Below are 21844 nucleotides of genomic sequence, written 5' to 3' on the forward strand. Positions count from 1 at the left end.
CCTATAGAAATCAGCGTGCAAAATGTACAGACATTCTTATCGTACGTGTTGACAATTTTCAAACATTCTTACATGCTACTTATCCCTAAGAATTTAATTTTCTCACGAACATTCGCGTAAGTTCAGAAGTGTCAATCTTAGTTCTATCAGAAACGCATTACAATTTCAACCCATAATGAGGCTTCTTGAGCGAACTTGCCCCAAAGTCAATTTCTGCAATTGACGGTAAATTATGTATCAACAATCCAGTATGCCATCTAGCTCGGGAATACCGGATTCGTATTTCTCAATAATTTTCCATATCGATCGAATTGCAAATAATTACAGTTACGTACAAATAGACTGTATATAAATATCGATATTCTCTATTTACTTTGGGGGGAAAAAAAAAAATTATCGAAACATTCTACCGTGTATTTACACTCTGCGATTGCCAATAACGAGATGTACTCTATAGAGGATTAAAAATCAGTGGGTCAGAATTGATGAATTCACTTCGTGAAAATAATAGCCGAGGACTCTTTAAAGATATGCAGATTATGTTGGATCGATGAGCTAGGACTTTAAATCGTTCTTAGGTACCTGTACATCGGTTTAGGAATTTTAATACGAGATTATCTTCTGCAAGGAGTCCAGATTTAGGGGCACCTTCATTTCAAAGCACGAGGCCTCTCAGAGGATAAAGAAATACACGACGTAGCTGAAGAAGAGGACCAACAAGAGGAGCTAGGCGCCCACTTGGAACCAGTCTAGTCACCTCCAGACCATACATGTATTGTCCTTGCTGGCGGTGATAATGGTATCACCAGTGTACGAAAATGCACAACTGAACACCTCTCCTGTATGACCACCAAGGGTTTGGACAAGGTAGCTGGACTCCAGTGACCAAAGTCGGGCAGTCTTGTCCGAAGACGACGTCAAAAGATGTTGACTATTAGGACTGAAACAAACTAGAACAGCGGATGATAGAACCACGAATTCAAAACCTATAACTCCCTAATTGGCTGTGAAATTGGTATCTGAGAAGTCAATCGTTCATGAAACTCTTCTCCAAACCAGATGTCTCAAATCGTTTCAAACTCCACCCTGTGAAAATGGAGGCTATAAGAAAGGTCCTGGCACCCAGGAAATTTCATTTCTAATGAAAAAATGTTTAAAGTGTCTCCAAATTAAAAAGGAAAAATTGACATTTCATAGACGTCAGAACCTTCCTTATAGTCTTCAGATTCACGTCGTAAAGTTTAAAGGGATTCGGTACACGCAGTTAGGAGGAAAGTTTCATAAACGAGACTTTTTGACGCCACTCGCGTTACTTTAGGTCCCTATTGCGTGGCTTTTTAAATTTATTTATTCATCATTTCTAGATTTGTTTCCATATGGAAACGAGTATAACAGAAGAAAGAATTGTCAAAGTCTATCTCTTACCTTTAGAGGCCTCTTCTCTGTGGCCCTCCATGACAGCCAGCTGTTGAAAATCCTTGCTGACATCCCAAACCCTGGCAGTCGTGTCGCTACTGACAGTCGCCAACATTTTCCCCCGATTGTCAAAGGTCAGGTCAAGAACCTCGTCGTCGTGGCCTGAAATCGTCGCCAGGGACGAATTGGTCCTTGGGTCCCAAATTTTGGCCGTCTTATCAAGGGACGAAGAGCCGATAAGCGAGCAATCGAAGTTGTACAGACAATTGGAGATCTCCTCCCGATGGCCGATCAATGCACTCGTCCTCCTGTTGGGTCGAAAATTCGAAAATAAAATGAAGGGGCGATTTAAATTAATTTTTAATAATTCGGTAACTTCTTTAGGAACTCACTGGAAGGTCCTCGTGTCCCAAAGGTTCACGGTCCCGTCGAAGGACCCCGTAATGATTTGATTGCCCTCGTTGTTGTAATGCAGGGCGATTACCTCGGCCGTGTGTCCTCTCAAGGTACCCAATTCCTGACCTGGGTCAACATACGCGTTCTTTGTCAAGGCCACGAGGCCACCTTAATTCTCCCCGATTATTTCCTCGGAAAAAGCAAACCCATCATCCATTACCGGTTTCCACGTGGAAGATTTTCCCAGTTGCATCCAAGGATCCCGTGGCCACGTGGCTCTGAGATGGCGAGAACTTCACTGCGACCACTTCTGCATTGTGACCCCACAAATTGACTAAACAGTGGCCTGTCTTCGAGCACCAGACTCTCGCCGTTTTGTCGAAGGACCCGGTTACGATTTTGTCCCTGTAGAAGAATGAATGACAAAAATGTCCCGGATTACTTCTCCGTCGACACTTCTACATCTCCGCCGTGCACTTATCCTCAAACCCGCGCTTCCAGAATTTTTCTTTACGGATGCATCTTCTTTTCATTCATAAATACCTCTTCCTTGTCACTTATCAAATATTCCAGGCAAATTTTTCTTAAATTTTATAGAAATTTCCCTGGGAAGGAGGAATCGAGGGAGTCACCTCTCGCTTCTTCGCGAGCTAGAGTAAGGCGATGAGGCTTGGACGGACGCGATTCGTCACCCATTTAATGACCTTCGTTGACGAACTGCCAAAACGCGAGGGTACTTCCGGTACGTGACTTAAAGGGACCGAGCAGGACAATCACGCTTAATGGGCCCAGAACTTACGAGGTTGGATTGTTGAAGGAGACGGCGTACACCACGTTCTGATGGCCTTCGAGAGTAAGAAGCTCCGCTCCACTGTCGATGTCCCAAACTTTACAAGTTCGGTCGTAGCTGCCCGTCAGGCATCTGCCAAGAGATATCGTCAAGGTCTTTTTAAGTAACTCTTGACACGATCATTAACACTTCCACGTGATGCTCGGGAAAATCTGCGCTCGGTCGGAAGTACCTTTTACCTAGTTTATCGAAAGCGATGTTGGTCAAAGGCAACAGGTGCGTCTGCAGGGTCTTGTATTTGTAGTATCTCTTGACACTCGTATCGCAGACCTTGGATTGCAGCCTCTCTAGAGTTTCCACCAGCTGGTCCATCACGGTTTCCGTGATGATGGGCTCCGAGGCTCTGATGCTCTCCGCCAAAGCTTTGATATCGGTCCTGAAAGATCATCCCTTCTTACTCTTCCATTCTATCGCAATTTCCCCTTTTCTCATTTCGGAAGAATTTACTTTGCAGACAGGTCCAGGAGGTCGATCATCTTCGTCTTCACGTCCCCTCCTTGAGTGTACTCCAGGGCGATACCTGAAATCAAGGCGTCAATATTTTGTTTAAATAATTTCCGGGGTATACTTCACCGCGATGCCTGAAATCAACGCGTCAATATTTTATTTAAATAATTACCGGGGTATACCTTCACCGCGATGCCTGAAATCAACCCGTCAATATTTTATTTAAATAATTACCGGGGTATACCTTCACCGCGATGCCTGAAATCAACTCGTCAATATTTTGTTTAAATAATTTCGCAATGGAGGAATATTTCCAATAGTTGGAAATATTATTTCCGAGAGAGGAAACGGTAACCACTGTCCTGGACATTACCTGGAGGGAAGTATCTCAGCAAGAACTTCAGCAACCTCATCTGGAGCTTCGATTTGTCCCCACCGAGGGGACGGTTATCGGGACGAGATTTTCTCCCACCGAAGTACCTCAAAAGAGAATTATTTCGCCGACACTTTTCGGAAAATCGCGTTTATATTATCAGCTTTATCGGTCAAACAAAGTCTTGCTGGAAACTGTCTCGAGATCATGAAAATATCTGACGATAGTAGCACGACGTTGCCTCGTTACCAGGGCTCGTTTGGTCGATTTGGGGAATGCGGATCAAGGGCACAAAAGAATTGCCTCGTTACTTCAGAGTCCTGATATCCTCTCCCAATAATTACCCGTCGATTTTTAAGAACACGCAACGTAAACGTGTAAAATCACCCCCGAGACATCGAGTTTAAATGTCTTCGAAAAACTGTCCATCATCGCCAAGATATCCCCCCCTGAATAAAAATCCTCGATACCCCCTCGACTTATACTAATCAGCTGATAAATGTTGTAGTAACCTTTATTCAACGGAATAATATATAACAGAATGTGGAGGAGTTGCGGTGAAACGTCGGCAGGTTGGCGAGCTCGAAACGGCAGCCGCGTCCTGGTTAATCGATTTTAAATTCCGTTCTGGAATAAAGATCCAAAAATTCTGGAGACCCCCCGAGGTCGCCTCGATAATATTCCTCCAAATTTAATATCCAGACATTCGGCGACACCCACAGAGGAACATGCCACGCGTAGAAGGCGTTCTTCGACTCTTCCCACAATTTCTGTGCGCGATCCAGGACGCAGCCCCTGGGGACCGACGTTCATAAGTACAATCGCTCGGTACATTAGCTGCCAATCGGGCGAATACAATTCTCATTCGTTTCCCGAATCGCCACAAAAGGGCCGTAGGGGTCGAAGGGCCCCGACGAGCCCCATTACGACTGATAACAAAATAATCAACAAACGAATTACCCCCGGTGACCGCGCGAGTGCTCTCCGAGTCGTCTTGGAGGTGGCAGGTTCGATCCCACCTTCCTCCATTTTTTTTTTTTCATACCCGCCATGAACCAACGCAATATACATATATATATGTATATATATATATTTATATTTATATATTAATTAGTACAATATATTTATATTTATGTATAGTTAACGTCTCGGAAGAATCGTAATTTTAGAATGTTCGCGCGCGCCTCCCCCCTCCGGATCGGCCCTTTTTCTTTTAAATCTGACCTCCATTTTATTTATGCCTACGCCGACGTTTATTGCTAATTATATTACTCGCTCTCTTTCTCTCTTTCGCAACATCTCCCGCCTCTAGGTATATTTATACTCTCTTACGTGTACACATATACATACATGTATATATATAGTGCGTGGCCACGTGTCTAGGTATATACACATATACATATGTATGTATGTACCGTCTCTGCGAACGCACGATTATCTTTACACGCAGTGATACCAGTTTCGGATATTTAATCCTAATTTACACACTTTAGCGTTAGCGACGATCCGTAACGACTGTTTAAGTCGAGGTTCAACCCCCGACGAAAATCCACCATTTTTCCAAAACTCGCCACGTTTCTTTTTTCATCTCTCTTCAAGGGGGCTCGTAAGGGATTATTTACCGCTCGAGTTATGACAGAAATGTTGATACGCATCAAGGCTTGGGACAGTTTTCTCTACCGAGGTCGAGGGAAAGCGAAAGTCTGCAATGTCGGTAAGCTCAATCGGTAAAAGCTCGTTATCGAACCCCCTCAATGGTAACGGTGTACGTGTGTGTGTGTGATAACTAGCCGTAAGCCACGTGGCTCTGCCGAGAGGGGCTTCCCGCGATTTCGAGGCTAATCGTAAGTCATAGAAAAAGGAAAGCGAGGAAGGCCGCCACGTTTCGGCCATCTTGAGGAATTCATTTCTGGGGAGAAATGACGTCACGAGGACGAGAGATAATTCCTCGACGTCGTCGACGGGGCGGCTTTCCGACGAAGCGTCATCGGCGCTCGCTTCTTGGCAGGAATCGGCTTTTATCGTTTATGTTTTTTTCTCTCTCTCTCTCTCTCTCTCTCTCTCTCTCTCTCGCTTTTTTCGTCTACTTCCTCATCTTTTCCATTTAATTCCGAAGAGGCGACCCCTCGGGGAGGGGATCCTCTCGAGTCGCTTCGATTCATATATGCGGTGCTCCTATATTGCTAGTCGGCCCTCTGGATGTTCGTGTCATTTTAATTACGCAAGTACGTAACCTTAATTACCTAAGTACGTATACTTTGGTTTATACAAAAAAAAATAGAAGAGGAAATGTTTAAATTTGAGCTAATCTGCTGGGCGAGCCGAATGATTTAGCCGTAATTAATACGTAATTACGTATAAGTTCAAATAGAGCGTTCAAAGTTAAGTTCGTTTCTTAGGGCGAGTTGAATGATTTAAAATTAAGTTTATCCATTAATGGAGAACTCGGAAAATGTCGGCAAGTACATGAGGAATTTATATGCGAACTGGAAGGGCTGCGAGTGTACGTCAATGTTTAAGAAAATGCCGAGCACTCTTGGAAACTCTATCGCACTACTAGCAATATAGGAGGTTAATAATTAATATACATATATGCGCTACGACTTGGACGCCTATTGCATGTCTGCCCGCGTACACCGAGGCGCGCCAGGTTGCCGGTTTTCAGGGGCCTCTTCAGGGTCGGCGAGTCAGTCCTGATTTTCCATTAAAATGATTTAGCCTTTTATACAGGTCGAAAGGAAGGAAGCTACGGTCGTTAAAAAAATCAAGGAAAAATCTGCAAGATCTAAAGAAAATCTGAAAAAATATGAAATCAAGGAGGCCGTCGATGGTTAACGTTAGACGACGGCGGAACGCTTTTCATAATGTAAAATCTTCGACGAGAACGTTCCAGGGACTTGAACAGTCGTTTGGCACGTGGAGTGGACTTCAAAGTCGAGTCTAATGAAATTCAAGCCCCTGAATTTGCAAGCCCTGCGGCCTGGAGCAATTTCCGGAGGCGTATGTGCGCACACTTGCGGTAGGTCGCGCACGCTCGACAGAGCACCACGGCGAGATACAACGATACAACTTCTTGTCACTCGTTTCTATACAATTGCACAAGTATTTACACGATTAGTTAACGACCAATCCTACGCCCCCGTCCGGGGAATATATCGAGCCCGAGGCTTATTCGCGTTTACTTCGTACTTTTTGGCACATCCTAAGATTCTCGCTTCCAGCCCCTCTTCGGGGTCGAGCCTCCTCGAAATTCGGCGACGCCGAAGTCGAAGTCTCTCGGCTGGATCGACGAAGTGACCGCTGGGCTCTATTCGTCATTCGTCAGCAGCCAGTGGCGAACGGAAACCGGCGCTTAATACCAACAAAAGTCGGCCCCAAAAAATGGAAAACCATTTTGGATCCTCGCCCACGTGTCCGGAGTTCTCCCCTTGCGCTTCCCTTCGATTCCCCATTTACGAGGCACGTTTTCCCATCGCTTGATCGTCCAACTCTCGAAATCGCCGGTGCCGGGGAAATAGCTCATCCGGTTGCTTTTCTTTTCTCCTACCAGTCTCGCGAGGGTTTATCGAAAGGTTTTCTCCTTCTTTCTTTCTTTTTTTTTTATTCGGAAAGGCCTCACTTTTACGTACCGCGGAACTCGCCGCGTAGCGGAAAACCGAGTCCTCCGGTTTCGGAAGGTAAAAAAGGTAATGCAAGGTATTTAAATGCAACCTCTTAGAATCACACGGCAAATACTTCCCGCGCTCAGAAATTCAGGGACGAGATTGCCGAAAATGAGATTCCTCGAAGTATTTACCTGAGAAACTTGAGCTGGTGAGAGAGCTGATTCAACGGCAAGGTTATTTAGTTCTAACTTTCTTCGGGTAAATGGTAAATGTTTTTTTTGGTTGAAATAAGAAATTGGAAAGGTCAGGAATTGAGGTACAAAATGTACGGTAACAAGCCTTTTTCGGTACTTGAAAAATAAATCGAAATGGTAGTGATGAAGTTCTTCGGAGAACGATCAAGGACCTCATTGGTCGGAGGACTCGGGTTCTGTATCGACCTTGACGAGCTTCGATTCTACTGCGACGACGATGTCTACTCCGCGGAAAGACGACTTTCCGTTCGTTATACTGCTCTCTAAACGGACACATAGGGTAGCCTAAGGCAAACGGTAAAGCTTCGGTAACGGGTGTTCCGCGCGGAATTTCCGCCGACGCTCGACTTCGTGGTGGGCTCGTCGGGAAGAGTTATCCCGCCATCCCGCGGTTCTCCATAGACGTTTTACCCGAGATGGCGGGGCTCGGGAAGTGGTGCACGGCCTTGAATTAAAGACACGCGGCGCGTCTCACCTCGACGTGACTTTGAAACGAGAGGAGACTCATTCTGCCGTGAGGTGTAGGAAAATCTGATACGAGGAGCCTTATACGCCACCCAAGAGCCAGGACGATCGTCCGGCCCGAACGTGAGAGTTTTCCAGGCCCTCTTCGGGTAGTCGCACTAATTTCGGAATATCTCGAAACCTCCAGGACACCTTGGTACCCCATTTTGTGTGACATGTACAGAACGTGCGAAGTCCCCGCGGGAACGTCGAGGGGTACCGAGCCACCCTGAGGGACACCCTGAAGGGGCGCGGTGGAGAACGCTCGCGGGATCTTCCGAAGATATCCTCCGCTTCGTCAGGACTCGAGTAAGTCCTAGCCAGTACTATTTGGAACCGGAGGAGAAGGTCCTCTTCCGGGTGAATTCCTGAATCCCAGGTCCTGGGTTCCCCGTTCGGCTGCCCGGAAATTCGGATGAACGAGGGTGAACGACTGCCGGCGATCCTGGGGTCCTTTTTAAGGTCGAGATCCTCGTTCCCGAGGAAAGGGATCGGCTCGACTAGTCTCGGCTCGGCTCGACGATGGAAACGCGCCTGGCGCGTCTTCCTTGGGGCTACTGGACCCAGCAGGCCGGCACCCACTGGGGTTCCCTCTCCAGGGAGTTGATCTCCGCCAGGAGCTGGTTGTAAGCCCGGTCGGTGTCGTTGTTGATGATGATCATGTCGAAGAGGTGGCCGTACTTGTCCTCCATCTCGCGGGCCTTCTCGATGATGTCCTTGAGCTCTTCCTCCTTGAAGCTCTCGTTGTTCTTCAGTCGCTTCTGGCGCAGCTTCTCCAGGCTGGGCGGCGCGACGAACACGACGTACGGCTTCAAGTCGGAGCTCCTCAGGATCTTCAGGCTCTGAGGGTGGAGGTTCAGGACGCAGATCTTCCCGGAGTTGACGACCGACCTGATCGCCTCTACCGAAGTCCCGTAGTACGCCTTCTCGTATTCCCCGTGCTCAACGAATTTCCGGCACAGGATGTCGGACTCGAATTGCGACCGCGAGATGAAGTGGTAGTCCTGGCCGTCCACCTCCGAGTCCTTCCTGGGACGACTCGTATCTAGAACGGATAAATTTACTTTATCATCACAGTGATGAAAATGCCCAAATAAATTTACATACTCAATTATTGGTTACTTTGATGTCACAATAAATTGCAATAAAATTACGTTGTCTCTGTAAAATCACATTCTATACCTAAGTTAAGTTAAAGAAAATTAGAATGTAACATTCGAGGAAAAATGCCCTAATACAGTGAATATACAATCTTACGTGTATTTATGTAATTTAGAATGTGTAATTCTTCAATTTTACGTTTTTCTATATAAACCTTGATTTATGAAGTATGTACAAATGTATGTAAATTTCCATCGATTTTTATCAGTGTATCCTTCGCGTTTAGATTCCTATTTAAGTTTATAACATACGCCCTCCCTGTTCAAGGTGGCTACGTAACCATAAAGGGATCTAATTGGATCTAATTAATGCCGAGTCCATGTATCTCGGCAGAGTCTCGCGACAAGTGCACAAAGACTCACGAGGAATCGCAGCGGCGAATCGCTCGCTGTCCTGCATTAATCGCTGCCTCAGCTCGTGCCTGCCGATGTTGGGAGGACCTATGAGGACGATCGGCCTCTTGTGGTTTGCCCTCGGGTAATACAGAGCCACCTCTTCGTACGTGAGCACTTCCTCGCTGTCGTAATCTGCGGATGAGAGGAATAGTAACGAGACATGCCGACGATAAGTGGATTATTCGATCGATCGGCTTACCGTCAATCGCGGTCGTCGCGTACAGGGGGTACCCATCGTCGTTGAAGTTCAAGCCGAACTTGTTCTTCTTCTTCTTCTTCGGGTTCTTCCTGGCGCAGAGGAGCGTGCTCGACTTCTTCGACCCTCGGACCGTCGACTTGTCTCCGGCTATCGTCTGCTTCATGGACTCCCGCCTAGGGTAAGGCGATAAAGGTAATCGATTAAACGTACCAGAATTTCAACGATAACTCGCCCCCGAAGAATTATCGTATAGTAATTCAAGTTCGAGGTGGAAAGATGGGCCGTCGAAAATCGTCCTCGACGTCACTTACTGGTGCTGGAAGGCTCTGCTGGGAATCAGACCCGCCAAGGTCTGGTCCTCTTCGCCTTCCCGATAAGCCTGCCACCAATTCGGGTCTTCCTGGGAGATTACGTGAAGGACGTCCCCTTTCTGGAAACTCACGCCGAGTTCTCTGCACGGGATGTAGGGGTCCTCTTCAGGGTCGTAGTCGAAGTGAGCGCGGACGTGATGGATCTGGAATAAGAACTTATCAGCACCCTCTTCGTCTGCAGGGTCGTATCCTACGTTCACGCCGCTTTAACATATCCGGCCATGTATTTTCATGTTATAGTTTTCACATAGACTCGGGTACGTTCTCATATTTATTATATTTATTCCTGGGGACCTTTTTATCCGCGCAAAGCGTCATACCTGGGTGGTGTCCTCCCGTCTGTTATTTGAATAATTATTCCTGTGACTCGTAGGAGCTGGAAGGACCAAAAAGGTCAGGCTACCCTGCATGCCGGCCAGAATGTCGCAGACCTCGTTCACGCTCTTCCCCCTCATCTCGACACCATTGACTTCAAGGACCTCGTCTCCTTCGTGGAGGAGTCCTGACTTATCGGCAGCCCCGCCGCGTACAACACGACCTAATGGAATTATAATAATTAATCTTAGACCGTGTCGGTTCAATGTAGACGACCAGCTTTTAGAAAACTAAACTCGACTTGAATTTCTTTTGACATCAAGTACCTATGATGACGGCATCTCCCTCGTTCCTGACGGTAGCTCCAAGGGGCTCGTTGGTCTTCTCGATCCTGATGACTTTGATATTGTCAGCCACGTGGGAACCCCTCAGGCTCGACGAAGGACTCGGCGGACCGCTGGGCGAGGACGAAGAGGAGCTCTTCCTTTGCAGACCGTCGACATACGAGACGATGGAGTCGTGTGCCAGGAGGAGGCCCTCCATCTCGACACTCGTCAGCAACCCTGTCAGCTCCTCGACGGCTGCTATCGTTTCCCCCCCAGCTCCGGTGCCGCTGCCAACGGAGGAGGACTGCCATTGCTCCAGGACCTCGACGCACTGAAATAAAAATCGAATTAACGAATGTCACGAATAAACCCTACGAGTAGAAACGCCAAAGACAAGATGGAGCATCTTGTTGAAGAATTAATTTTGCAGTAGCTCAGTTTATTAAGGAGGGAGAACTTAAACGTCGTCCAAAGTCTATTCTACGAGACGACTCCTCACTGAGGAAATAATACCAAATAATTACTTCTCGCCGAGGGAATATTACCGAATAATTACCCCTCCCCGGGATTCTAAAGACGTATCGACACTCGAGTGGCAATGCCTGTACATCGGAGCTCAGATCGATCAAGTCCAAACAATCGAGCCGGCACTCCGGGGAACGAGACTTTGCTTAGGAGTTTCAGCGTCCTCACCGAATGCGAGAGGTGTCGCGAGTCGGGCAATAAAGGCTCCGAGTCTTGACAGACTCTTCAAGCATGTGCACTCCAAAGTGCAGCTACTTAAAGCCAAGACGTAAACTCTCTCACGGATCGTCTGTCTACATCCAACGGGTAATTGCATCGATTATAAGCTCCTAAGCGTACCAGCGAAGAGTAGCATTACCTCTATCGGGCACCAATAAAAAATGCTCATCCTAAAAACTGATAAGGATTCCTTTTTAACTTCGAACCCATGCACTTTTCCTTCTTCTTTTCCGTATTTTCACATTATCTATGAGATGGTTTATGATAGGAAATTCCTTGAATGGCTCCTTACATCTCTCGCGAGACTCGACGCGTCTTCCGCATGATGCTTGATGACTTTCCCCGACCTGAGCCGAGACTTGACCGCATGATGTGTCGCCAAAGCGGTTGCGAATCGCCTTTGCACCAAAAGCGTCCTAACCGCCTCCAATTCGGCCTCCACCCCGGGTCCTGAAATTCCCAGGGCTCCGGATATGTTCCGCAGTTGCAGCTGCAGCCTCTCCAGCGTTGCGACGACCTCTCCATAAGCTGAAACAGCCCGACACTTTAGACACGTGTACATAAAAATGATTTGATAAAAATATTGCCGATTATTTAGATATTTATAGAGAATAATTGGGCCATTTAGATCCCCCAAACGGTAATATTCAAATCAGCTGAATTACCTCGGGAGAATTTCCGCGCTCACGAGGGGAGACAAAAATTCTCGTCCTGCCGCGGAATAAATCAATTCCCTCGACAGAGAGCAGTATTGCAATTTGTCGCCAGTGAACAAAATTCATTTCAACGAGGGGGGCGTTTCTTGCCGCGAGTTAATTCCATCCGGATGTAATTAATCGCAAAACCGTCCTCCATCGAGGGAGTGATTTATCCGGACGAGTAGGAGTGACTTTTTACAATCGGCGCAAGCAGGGTCACAGGCAAGCTCAATTTTACCACGGCCACGGTAAATATTTCCCCAGGATCGCGCGAATCGTCTGAAATAAATCCCTGCAAGTGGATATTACTTGGACTCGCAAAAAAGGACATACGGGATGCGGAAGAAACGCTCGGAGAGGATTTAAGCGGCTACAAATAACGCGCAACATCTGACGGGATTTAAAGATGCAGGCGTATCCGTATATACACAATCCGATGATACGGCATCGGGCACGAATATCAGGAACCATTTGCATATACATGTACTCGCGTTCGTCGATTACGTGCTTATCCGGAGGGCCGCGCAATTTCTCTTCCAACGAGGCCAGAAAGAGTCTCCCGATCGTTCATTGCAGACATTTTTTACCAGCCGACATAAAATTCCCCTTTACAAAAAAAGGGAATAAAAAAAAGGGAGAGCACAAGATACACACAAATTTACCCTGGGAAATTTAAGCCAAATATTTGTATCGAGAAAATTGCTACCGAAGAACCACGAGGAAGAAACAAGAAAAAAAAGAATGAACTTATCGGAGTCTCGCAGGTGGAGAACGTTCTCCAGGAATTCCGCGTTCATTGGTCTCTTTTCGACCAGGTCTTCCCTTTTTTTTTTTTTAGAGAGAAGTTCGCTAAAAATTCGCCACTATTCACGGGATAAATCGACCAATCGACTCTGGAGTTCAGAGGGAATTAACGCTCCCCGGTGGCCTCGAAAGTGGTCCTCGAGGGTCCTTTTAAATCCGGCAAATGGACTCCGAAATCCATTTCCGGCCTCGAGAGAGTGCCGGCCTCTTCTCTGTATACTCACTGAGGGATCTGGGAGGCTCCTCGACTTCCTGGACCACCCTGCTGGGGGTGATCTGGCTTCTGGGTAGGTTCGTCGTCTCGTCCTGGGAGTAGGCAGGATTTTCCTGGCCGGCAAGACTCGTCGCGTGGCTTTCGAGTGCCTGCAATTTTCGAGATCCTCGCAAGGACTGATTGAGGTACTCCTGCCTCTCCTCTTCGTCCTTCCGCTTCCGCAGCTTCTCCTGAAAACCGTCGGAAAACCTCGTAAGCGTAAGAATAATCACGACGCATGATTGTCAGCTGTCGCTCCTTTCCCTTTTCTAGGGAGAATTCCCTGAAAATTCAAGAAATTATTGCTAAAACGCGGTAATTACCATTCGAGAGAGAGAGAGTGCATTAGAAGCTGACACTCTCTCCTCGAATTGGAAGGAGGCTCTCTCTCGCCTCGAACGGCTTCCAATAAGATATTCTGAATTTCCAATGCCGAGTGCGACACGGGCACCTCTTGGATATGAATCGCATTCCATTACGCATAAAACGACCCGAGCCCAGAGGTACAAACTTACTGCCAAGGACTGCCTCGCCATCCCGAAGGGCCACTGACAAAAAGGGTGCATTATTTAACGAGACACAAATTTCGAGCCCATTCGTCTAGAAGTTCACGTTTCCGAACGTTTCACGTGATGATTTGAAAAAAAATCTCCTTCTCTATTACGAGATTTTCTATTCTATTAACAAATTTTTCGACGCGAGCGTTCTCCACGCGCCGCCATCTTGGATTTCCCGTGACGCCTGGGTCGAACTAAAAACCGAGAATTATCGAGAATTCCTCCACCTGCGGGAATAATGAGCACTTTTAGAATGATTCAGCGAGTTTCCTTTAATTTTACATGGGTATGGATGTTGGGAGTGACACGGATGAGCGATCGAGTCGCGAAAAACGAAAGGGAACGCGACCTCCGACGTCGAGGAGGGCCGCCCTCGAGTCCTTCCGCGAAGGAACGCGCTCCTGGCTTCGTCATTGGATCTCGTAACCCCCGAAGGATTTACGATCGCAGTTTTAACGACAAAGCCGAATGGCATTCGAGGCCGACAGGAGCGAGCACCGTCCGGCGAGACCGGGGCTCCGGACCGGCGATTACGTATCGCCATATTGTGTTACAATATGGCGGGCGTGTCCACTGACAAAGCCCGTCTTCTCGTTTCCGGAGCACGGCCGACCGCCGCTCGGGAAACATCACCTGGTAAATAATCGAGCACATCGCAATCTACCACGGAAATGCGTTATTAGGGTTATTTAGGTTAATTCTGTAGAGTCACATTTTTAAAGAATCGATTCGGCATCGATCCTATCGCGGAGCTCGGAGGCACCTTGGACGGGGTGGAGAAAAAAATAAAAATGGCCGACGCGTGCTTCTCACGCGACATATTTTTCACGTGGGTTTGAGCAGCTCACGTGTCAACGGCCACGCGTAACGATCGACTCTCTTTACGCACATCGGGGATAAAAATACCTCCTCGAAGCCCGGCTCGCAAAACCCACGTAAGGTTTCGCTAACGCACGTCGAATGCCGCAAGACGAGAAGTCTTGCGACAAGACGCGATTCCAATGACACCCCGACAATTTAAACCGAACGCGAAGAGTCGTCACTCAAAATGCCCTGATAAAAATTAAATGTAACGTCACGTTATCATTTATATTACAGAGACAATGTAACTTACCTACTAATGTTGTAATAGTAATATAGCTCGCGGTGTTATATTTCATTTATGACATTATACTTTTTATCCGTTAATGGAAGTAGAGGTATTTATTTATACCCGAGAGTTCTGAGTTTTGGAAACCCATTGGCAGAGGTTAGAGATAACGAGGATTTAAATGGGGCCAGGAGAAAAAAGGAGGATTCCAACCCAAGGATTCCGGCGATGAGTCAGGCTCCTGGGAATCGCGTCCTTATGCACGGGTCACGTAAGGTCTAATCTCGGGGCAATAAAGCTCCCTTCGAGTGCCGGGCTGCACTTGACTCGAGTCCCTGGAAAATGGTTCTTCCAGGGGTAGATAGGCTTTTCCAGAGACCGCGGAGTCGCGCCGAAGGCGCGAGGGAGTTTCTGGCATTCCTCAGACACGACACGAGTAATCCTTGGGAAAGATTCCGCCTTAAAGTCCTCGAAAAGGGCCTGAAACTCGAGAAGGCCCTTCGACAGGGTTGTTTTCGAAATTTCACGCTCCGGTCCTCTGCTCTTCCTTTTTCACGATGCCCTGACTCCCTCGTCCTAAAACAACTTACGCTTTCAACCGTATGTCCTATAAGGACATTTCCCTCTTCCTCCCGTTTTCTCCCTAAATCCGGATTTATAAATAAATTTTCTTAACATTCTCGGCGAGCGCTACGTCTCCGAAGACTTCCTCCTTCGCGTCGGTATCAAAATGGAAAAAAAAATGGACGTACGTATCTCTACCATTTTCATTTCTTACTTTAATATTTTATTTTACCTCTAGCTATGATAAAGAAATATTTTTTCTTTAAATTCGATCTCGCGAATAGAATTTCTTCGCATTCAAGGCGAGCGCGTCCGTAAAGGCGTCCCTCTTCACGGCGGTACCAAAATGGCGGCGACGTTCGTATTCTCACGGTCCACAGAGAGGCATCACTCTCTCGGTGCTTCCCCGTGAAACGGGCGAGATCACTTCACCGAGATGTTTATGACGTGTCAGTTTACGAGGCAGTGAAACTTATCGGGCGACGTCGAATATCGGAGACTTCGATGCCCGAGGAGCCGGGAAGAAGGCTCTTCGCAGACGCCATTACGTCTCCCCGATGCGTCGACGTCGCGACGCGATTGATGCGGATGCTTGTCGCAAACCGGGGAATAAATCTTCCTCCTCGAGCACGTCGAAATTTAAATTCCGCCATTCGTTATCATCCCATACCCGAAGATGAATAAAAAGGTCGCGCAATAAAAAAGCTGATGGAGTACGTCGTCCCGAATTTCAGCTGTTTAGTATTTCAGCTGTCCTCGTAATCGATTTATCGAAAACATTTTTAAATAGTCGCGTTTCTCGATCGAGCAAATGCGTCTCCTAAATTTCCGCCCTCGTTGCACCTCGTAGAATGTCCCGTACATAAAGTGCAGAGAACGAGGTTGGTGCACCAGCGCCAGGCCATGTAAATGGCCTGTCCGTGCCAGAGCAAGAGAGCGAGAGGACGAGAGATCGCCTAAATAAGCAAGAAGAAGAGGGAGAAGAGAGGGGGAGGCAGGAAGCAGGGCAGAGGAAGCGAAAATGAGGAAACGAGGGAGCAAAGGGGCGTCGAGGTGGGGGCGGAATCGTGGCAAGGGTGCAATTTGTACGAATGCCCTCGTTATCATGAATCACCTTCCGATAGGCCCTCGCGTAATTTTAGATCTACTGATACGAATTTAAACTTCAATTTTCCAGCAAAAAAAAATTATGGAATCTGGGGGTGAGATTCCTCCCCTTCTAATTCCCTTCACGCGGTTGTCGACTTGATCGACTGCCCCTGATTAATTTTATTAAAAAAAAAAAATAAAAAATCATGGAGTCCGAAGATGTCATTGCTCTCATCACAAGATCTCATCACTTTCCGATTTAGCATTCACGAGGGTGTCGATTTTATTGACAGGCCCTGATTCGTTTTAATTATTGGAAAAAAGAAAGAAAATTGTGGAGTCTGGAGATGTAATTTTGGTGAACGTGGATTTTCTGGGTCCCTAGATTGATCCTAAAAAAAAATGGGGAAAAAATGGGGAACTCTGGGTGGCGTTACCTGGTACTTCCTGATGGAGTGCAGCTGCTGCTGCGTGATCTCGGCGTTGGCATTGTCGGTCTGCTCGACGTTGTTGTTCTGGGTGGACAATCGCAAATTGTCCTTGGGGGGTCTGGCCGGAGCCCTCTTCTGGTCTCTGGGCGGGATGGCAGGCTTGACCCCGTTGAGGCCGGTCTAGAAATTCATCCAAACCGTTCGCATTAGTGGCCCCCGTTTTTCCAGACTGTCATTTCCCCTCTCTGTCTACACACTTCTCGAGAAGTCCTCTCATCGGCCCCTCTTCTCTCCGCGACATCGGTCGCACATCCCTCCCTATTAATCTCGTATCTCAAATTCTTCCCATCGTTCTTCACATTTTCAACATTTCTTTCCCTTACTCTTCCTTCTCTATCGAGCGATAGAATGGAAATTACCTACTCTCGAGGAAAGCGCGAGATGCAGAGGATGCAAGTACTAAGTAGTGCTCAGAGTGTTATCAGTTCAAAGGGTTTATCTACCATGCTGGAAAAATACCGGGATTATCCGGAATTTTCCCCCTTTCCGCAAGATACACCTAAAGGAGGCTTCGATAGAAATAATTACTCCTTATCTTCCGTCAAGGCAAGCCGACTTCGAAAATAAGCTTCTCTCACTCCTGATGGAAAACCTCGAGAGATACGTTTTTTAGCCATTTTTTCTTCGCGTAAAAAATTCATCCCGTGGTCGGAGTACGCGAAATTAAAGAAATGACACGCACAATCTTTCCGTTGGACTCAAAGTTAGGAGTGCGGTGTTGGCTTGGTGATAATAGAGAGCAGTCGGTCTTTCAGGTCGCACGTATACGTACTTGGAGTAGACCTGCAACGAGGCCACTAGGTTGGCCATTAATCGCGGATGTTAATAAAAGCGTTTACGTTGTGCAATGAGGTCTCTCCGCGAGCACGAGCACTATAAATGCCCTTATTTGATTGGCCATTCCGTTCCTCCTCTCTTCTCCTCCTCAAACCGAAGCCTTATATGGGATTTAGTCGAAATTATCCGACGGAGCTTTCCTAAGCTCGATTCGCCTTGACGTTACACGACCGAGTCCAGGTTAAGCGTCGACGGTCACGGCCACGGCTAGGATGGGGTGACCGTTTCTCGTCGCTGCCCAAAGACGCGACTGCGAGGCTATAAACGGGGAGATCCATATATCACCCTGTCTAAAAAAGGACACGCGATCCGCACCGAGCCAATAAACGCGCGCGAAAAAGGGAAGACGAAACGTATAATACGTCATCCGGTAATCAATATGTCGGCTTAAACCGCCCTTTCGCAAGCCTGCCTTGAAAAATAATTGCAGAAAGGGCTTCGCCATTGCTGCGGTGTCAAAAATGGCGATGTGGAATTCTTCCCACTTGAGGGAGACCACGAAATGTCTAGTTTGCATGTCTGGTTCCCTTAGGCCCTTTATAAGTGCAGCATCCGGCAGGAAGATCTAACTACCAGCTGGAGGTTCTCTGAAATTTTCTCAAATTCCGAGAGTCGCTTACAGAAAGTCGGCATGCAGAAATATCAGATAGAGATTACAGAGATATGAGGTGTTCAACGATGCAGAGAAAAATCGTTCCTTCCGCATGCATCTTTACCTGGTGGTAGTCGAGGTCCTCGCGAGGTCGAAGCGAGCTCCGGGAACCGTTCAACGTCGGGCTGCGAGGGTTTGGTGTTGGTGTCGTCGTGGTGGTCGGGTGTTTGTTAGAGTCGTCGAGAGTCCCCCGGGATAGAGAGTCGTCAAGGGAGGCTTTAGAGCCGGGACGTCGGGCGTCGTCAAAGGACCTCGAGACGAGATTGGGATCGGAGAGCCAAGAGGTGACCTTAGAGATGGACAGGTCGAGACAAAGCGAAAGGTCCAGGTCGCTCCTGTGCAGGACTTCATGGAAGTCCGAGCGCAAGGAGACGGGCTTTTCGTTTTCGACACCACAAACGGGGGATTCCAAGACGCTGGGATATCCAAAGCGTCTATATTCCAAAGAGAGTCTGGAGTTGGTGCGATTTTGGGCATTAGGCGAGTCATCAAGACTGGCGGAATCGCCCAGAGATGGGACATCCTGGTGACTTGGGGCACCAGGCGAGTGATCGAGACTCGAATCATCCGGAGATGGGACGTTCGGATGACCATTGAACGGGAAATTGGGACTGGCACTTGGCCCAGTGAACGGGGAATAGTCGACCTCGAAGGATCCACCTTTCCCGGACACGAACTGGCGGATCGAATTGCGGATCTCCTTCATGGAGTTCCGGGAGTTCTGGTCGGACTCCCGCGCGGATCGCAGCTTGCCTAGGAGTTGCCCTTCCTTGGAAGATTTACAGAAACGAGCTCCAGGGTCGCACCGATTCCCGATTAGAAGATCGTCATCGTCCAAGAGGTTCTCGGTGGAGCGGAATTCGCAGGAGCCATTGGGAGTCCCAATGGGGATGGTGAGAACATGGCCATTGGTCTCGCTACCATCGACATCCTGGACCAACAGGGTCTCCCCATTGACGAAGGTTTGGCTGCCCGACGATCGAGTGGAGTTGCGAGTCTCCCTGATGGAGTTGCACGAGTTCTGATCGGTCAAAAGGGGTCCCTCGTCCTCGTTGATCTTGAAGAAGCAAACGTCTCCGGCGCGATCGCGACCGATGGACTCGTTATGGGGCAAGGTGTCCATGGAGTGAAGACTGGACCCAGGGAGGCTGGGAGAGGTCTTAGGGGCAATGGTCAAGCCACTGTCCTCGGGCATTTCTGGTGAACCGCAATTTGGGTCGGGTCTCCCGTTATCGGCTGACCCATCGTTATCGAACGGAGTCCGATGCATGGGGTCCCCGGTTTCCCTGTCAGAGGATTTGGCCAGGGGGGCACTTTTACCCCAAGGCAAAGGAGCTCCAACAGAGGGTCCACCCTCGCGGAGTTCGCTCCTGGCGAAGCCAGGATTCTCATCGCACAAAGGGTCCGACAAGTCGGTGCGTTCGTTAGTGTGTCCATTAGAGTGAGCGGTGCTAGAAGCGGCAAGCGGTTTGCGGTGATCATAGGAGAAGCTGTCGACAAGCAGACTCTTGACTTTGGACCTTACCTTGTCGGCGGTTCGCTCTAAGTTTCGGGGTATTACGGAGTGCCTAGCGCTACCACGAGGTGACATGCCAGACCCGGAGTCGGTCTTGGTCTCTAAGATCTTTCTATCGTTAAGACAAGAGAGGGGCACAGCCCTCTCGTTCCTGGGGCAGAGACTGCCGGTGGCGAGGCGTTTCTCGGGGACGTTTTTGCCCCTGCAAACCGCACTGTCTAGGGTATTGCTCTTGCCACCGGGGGTTCTGTTCGGAGGCGGGTACACTGGGTGCGACTTGGTGACGGGCACGAAGTCCGGGGGGCAGTCGACGGCGACCTCGCGGAAGATCCTGTTGCTGGAGCGGCAGGACTCCAGGAGTTCCAGATCGGTAGAGGCGTCGCTCCTCAGGGTGGAGTACCCACTGGAGGCCTGTTTCTTCTTCCGACTGCGCGGTTTCGACGTGAGCCCGGTGGCGTCGACGTCGACCAGGTTGTCGGTCGAGCCTATCCCGATGAGTTCCTCTGAGTCGAGGTCTCTCTTGGGTCGGATCCTTGGATCCTGCCTCTTGGAAACGCTCTTCCGCGCCTTGGCAGACTCCCCCCGGACGCGGTTGTCCTTGCTCCAGGAAGCGTTCTGGCTCTGCTCCCGTGCCTTCCTGGCCATCAGGCCCTGCTCGTCGATCAACCTGGTGAGGTCCGAGACCTCGTCCGAGCGCACCAGAAGGCCCTGCAGGTCCTGAAAGTCCGCCAGCCCGTAGGCGGGGTTGTCGAACGACGTGGAGTCCCTTCCTCGACCGAACAGCGGGGCGATCTTGATCTCGGGGAGGATGGACCTACAAGGCGAGCCCAGGTCGATCCTGCGGGAGTCGTACAGAGGAGAGTGCTTGGCCACGACTATTCCACTGGGCTGGACCCTGAGCACCAGACTGGTGTCCAATGGGGCGGTACTGTCCGACCTGCCCGACGAGCTCCTGGCACTGGCCGAGTCGTCGCTGCAGGTCTTCAACATGGTCGGGTAATCCTCCTTGGCGAAGGGGTAGTCCTCCTCCGCGTCCACGCTGGACTCTCTCTGTCCACTGTCCTGCTCGTCCTGGCTCGGCTCCGGGTCCCTGCCAACGTCTTCCTTCTCCAGCGGAGAGATTTTCCCCAGGTCCTTCGCGAACTCCTTCGTCTCCTCCCCACTTCCCTCGTGTCCTCCCAATTTCTTCTCCTTATCCATACCTGAATCCTTCTCTGGGCCCTCCTCTGCCTTCCTACCGCACACTTTTACCTTGTCCTCCTCGTCTAGGGGCTCCTGCTTCGGGCTCTCGAGCTGGATCCTCGAGTCCTTCTTCGGGGTCTCCGGCTTCCCGTTTTCCCTCGCGTTTTCGCCCCGCTTGTTTCTTAGGTTAAGGGAGAGGTCGAGATCGCTAGCGCTACGGGGTCGGCGTTCGAGCTGGGAGCCTGGGGAGTAATTCTTTACCTTGTTGGGGTAAGCCTGCTGCAAAAGGGTGTCGGGCACGTCGACGGGGAGCTCCCGGTGGTGGCCCAGGGCCGACGGGGCCCACATTTCATCGGGCCCCAATTCTTCCCTGGGCTCCTTTGCCTCCCGGCTCCCGTTGTTGTTCTCCTGCAGCTGAGCCTGCTGCAGGTGGATATCCGCCACGCCACTTCCGCTACGCCCTCGGGACCTGCAATTACATCCCAGATCCGTTATACCATTTTCTACCCATCCTGACTAGTTTCAAGGTATATTACTGCACTAATACAATAACTGTGCAAATAAATCCCCCGGGAAATGTCGCGTGCAACTAAGTCCCCTGATGCAGGGAGTCGTTCAGAAAAAATTCACTCTAAGCGTATCTTTAAGGTGATATGAAAGAGTAATTTTATANTTTAAATTCTCACGAAATTTTTTTTTTAGTTCATCCTGGATTGGAACTAAGGAAACGTATATTTCTTTTTTTAAAGTAAATT

The 21844-nt window shown here is 48.8% G+C and overlaps 2 protein-coding genes across 2 annotated transcripts; both read right to left on the bottom strand.

The window, feature by feature from the left end:
- Positions 1 to 248: 248 nt before the first annotated feature.
- Positions 249 to 3522, bottom strand: LOC105696661 (dynein assembly factor with WDR repeat domains 1-like). The gene is made up of 8 exons (XM_012419280.2): positions 3483 to 3522; positions 3110 to 3182; positions 2835 to 3038; positions 2612 to 2734; positions 2033 to 2217; positions 1809 to 1938; positions 1426 to 1724; positions 249 to 950 (listed from the first exon to the last, which is right to left on the bottom strand). Exons 1-8 carry the CDS (start codon positions 3520 to 3522, stop codon positions 754 to 756), a joined length of 1251 nt encoding a protein of 416 aa, XP_012274703.1. The 3' UTR covers positions 249 to 753.
- Positions 3523 to 3980: 458 nt separating this feature from the next.
- Positions 3981 to 21344, bottom strand: LOC105696676 (MAGUK p55 subfamily member 5). Its single transcript, XM_012419326.2, has 10 exons — positions 19917 to 21344; positions 16849 to 17022; positions 13083 to 13302; positions 11649 to 11884; positions 10613 to 10943; positions 10292 to 10509; positions 9912 to 10114; positions 9601 to 9773; positions 9369 to 9533; positions 3981 to 8890 (listed from the first exon to the last, which is right to left on the bottom strand). Exons 1-10 carry the CDS (start codon positions 21105 to 21107, stop codon positions 8400 to 8402), a joined length of 3402 nt encoding a protein of 1133 aa, XP_012274749.1. The 5' UTR covers positions 21108 to 21344; the 3' UTR covers positions 3981 to 8399.
- Between the last annotated feature and the right edge of the window lie 500 nt (positions 21345 to 21844).

The sequence above is a fragment of the Orussus abietinus genome, unplaced genomic scaffold (assembly GCF_000612105.2).
Source record: "Orussus abietinus isolate OABI.00-Male unplaced genomic scaffold, Oabi_2.0 scaffold23, whole genome shotgun sequence".
Taxonomy (NCBI): Eukaryota; Metazoa; Arthropoda; class Insecta; order Hymenoptera; family Orussidae; genus Orussus; species Orussus abietinus.

Coding starts and splice junctions, on each gene's coding strand:
- LOC105696676 (XM_012419326.2), bottom strand. CDS start 21,107: ATGGATAAGGAGAAGAAATTGGGAGGACACGAGGGAAGTGGGGAGGAG. Junction 10,115..10,291: donor GACGGGAGGACACCACCCAG/GTATGACGCTTT, acceptor TTCTTATTCCAG/ATCCATCACGTCCGCGCTCA. Junction 9,534..9,600: donor CGCGACGACCGCGATTGACG/GTAAGCCGATCG, acceptor TCTCATCCGCAG/ATTACGACAGCGAGGAAGTG.
- LOC105696661 (XM_012419280.2), bottom strand. CDS start 3,522: ATGAGGTTGCTGAAGTTCTTGCTGAGATACTTCCCTCCAG. Junction 3,183..3,482: donor GCTGAGATACTTCCCTCCAG/GTAATGTCCAGG, acceptor CCTTGATTTCAG/GTATCGCCCTGGAGTACACT. Junction 1,725..1,808: donor TGGGACACGAGGACCTTCCA/GTGAGTTCCTAA, acceptor TCGACCCAACAG/GAGGACGAGTGCATTGATCG.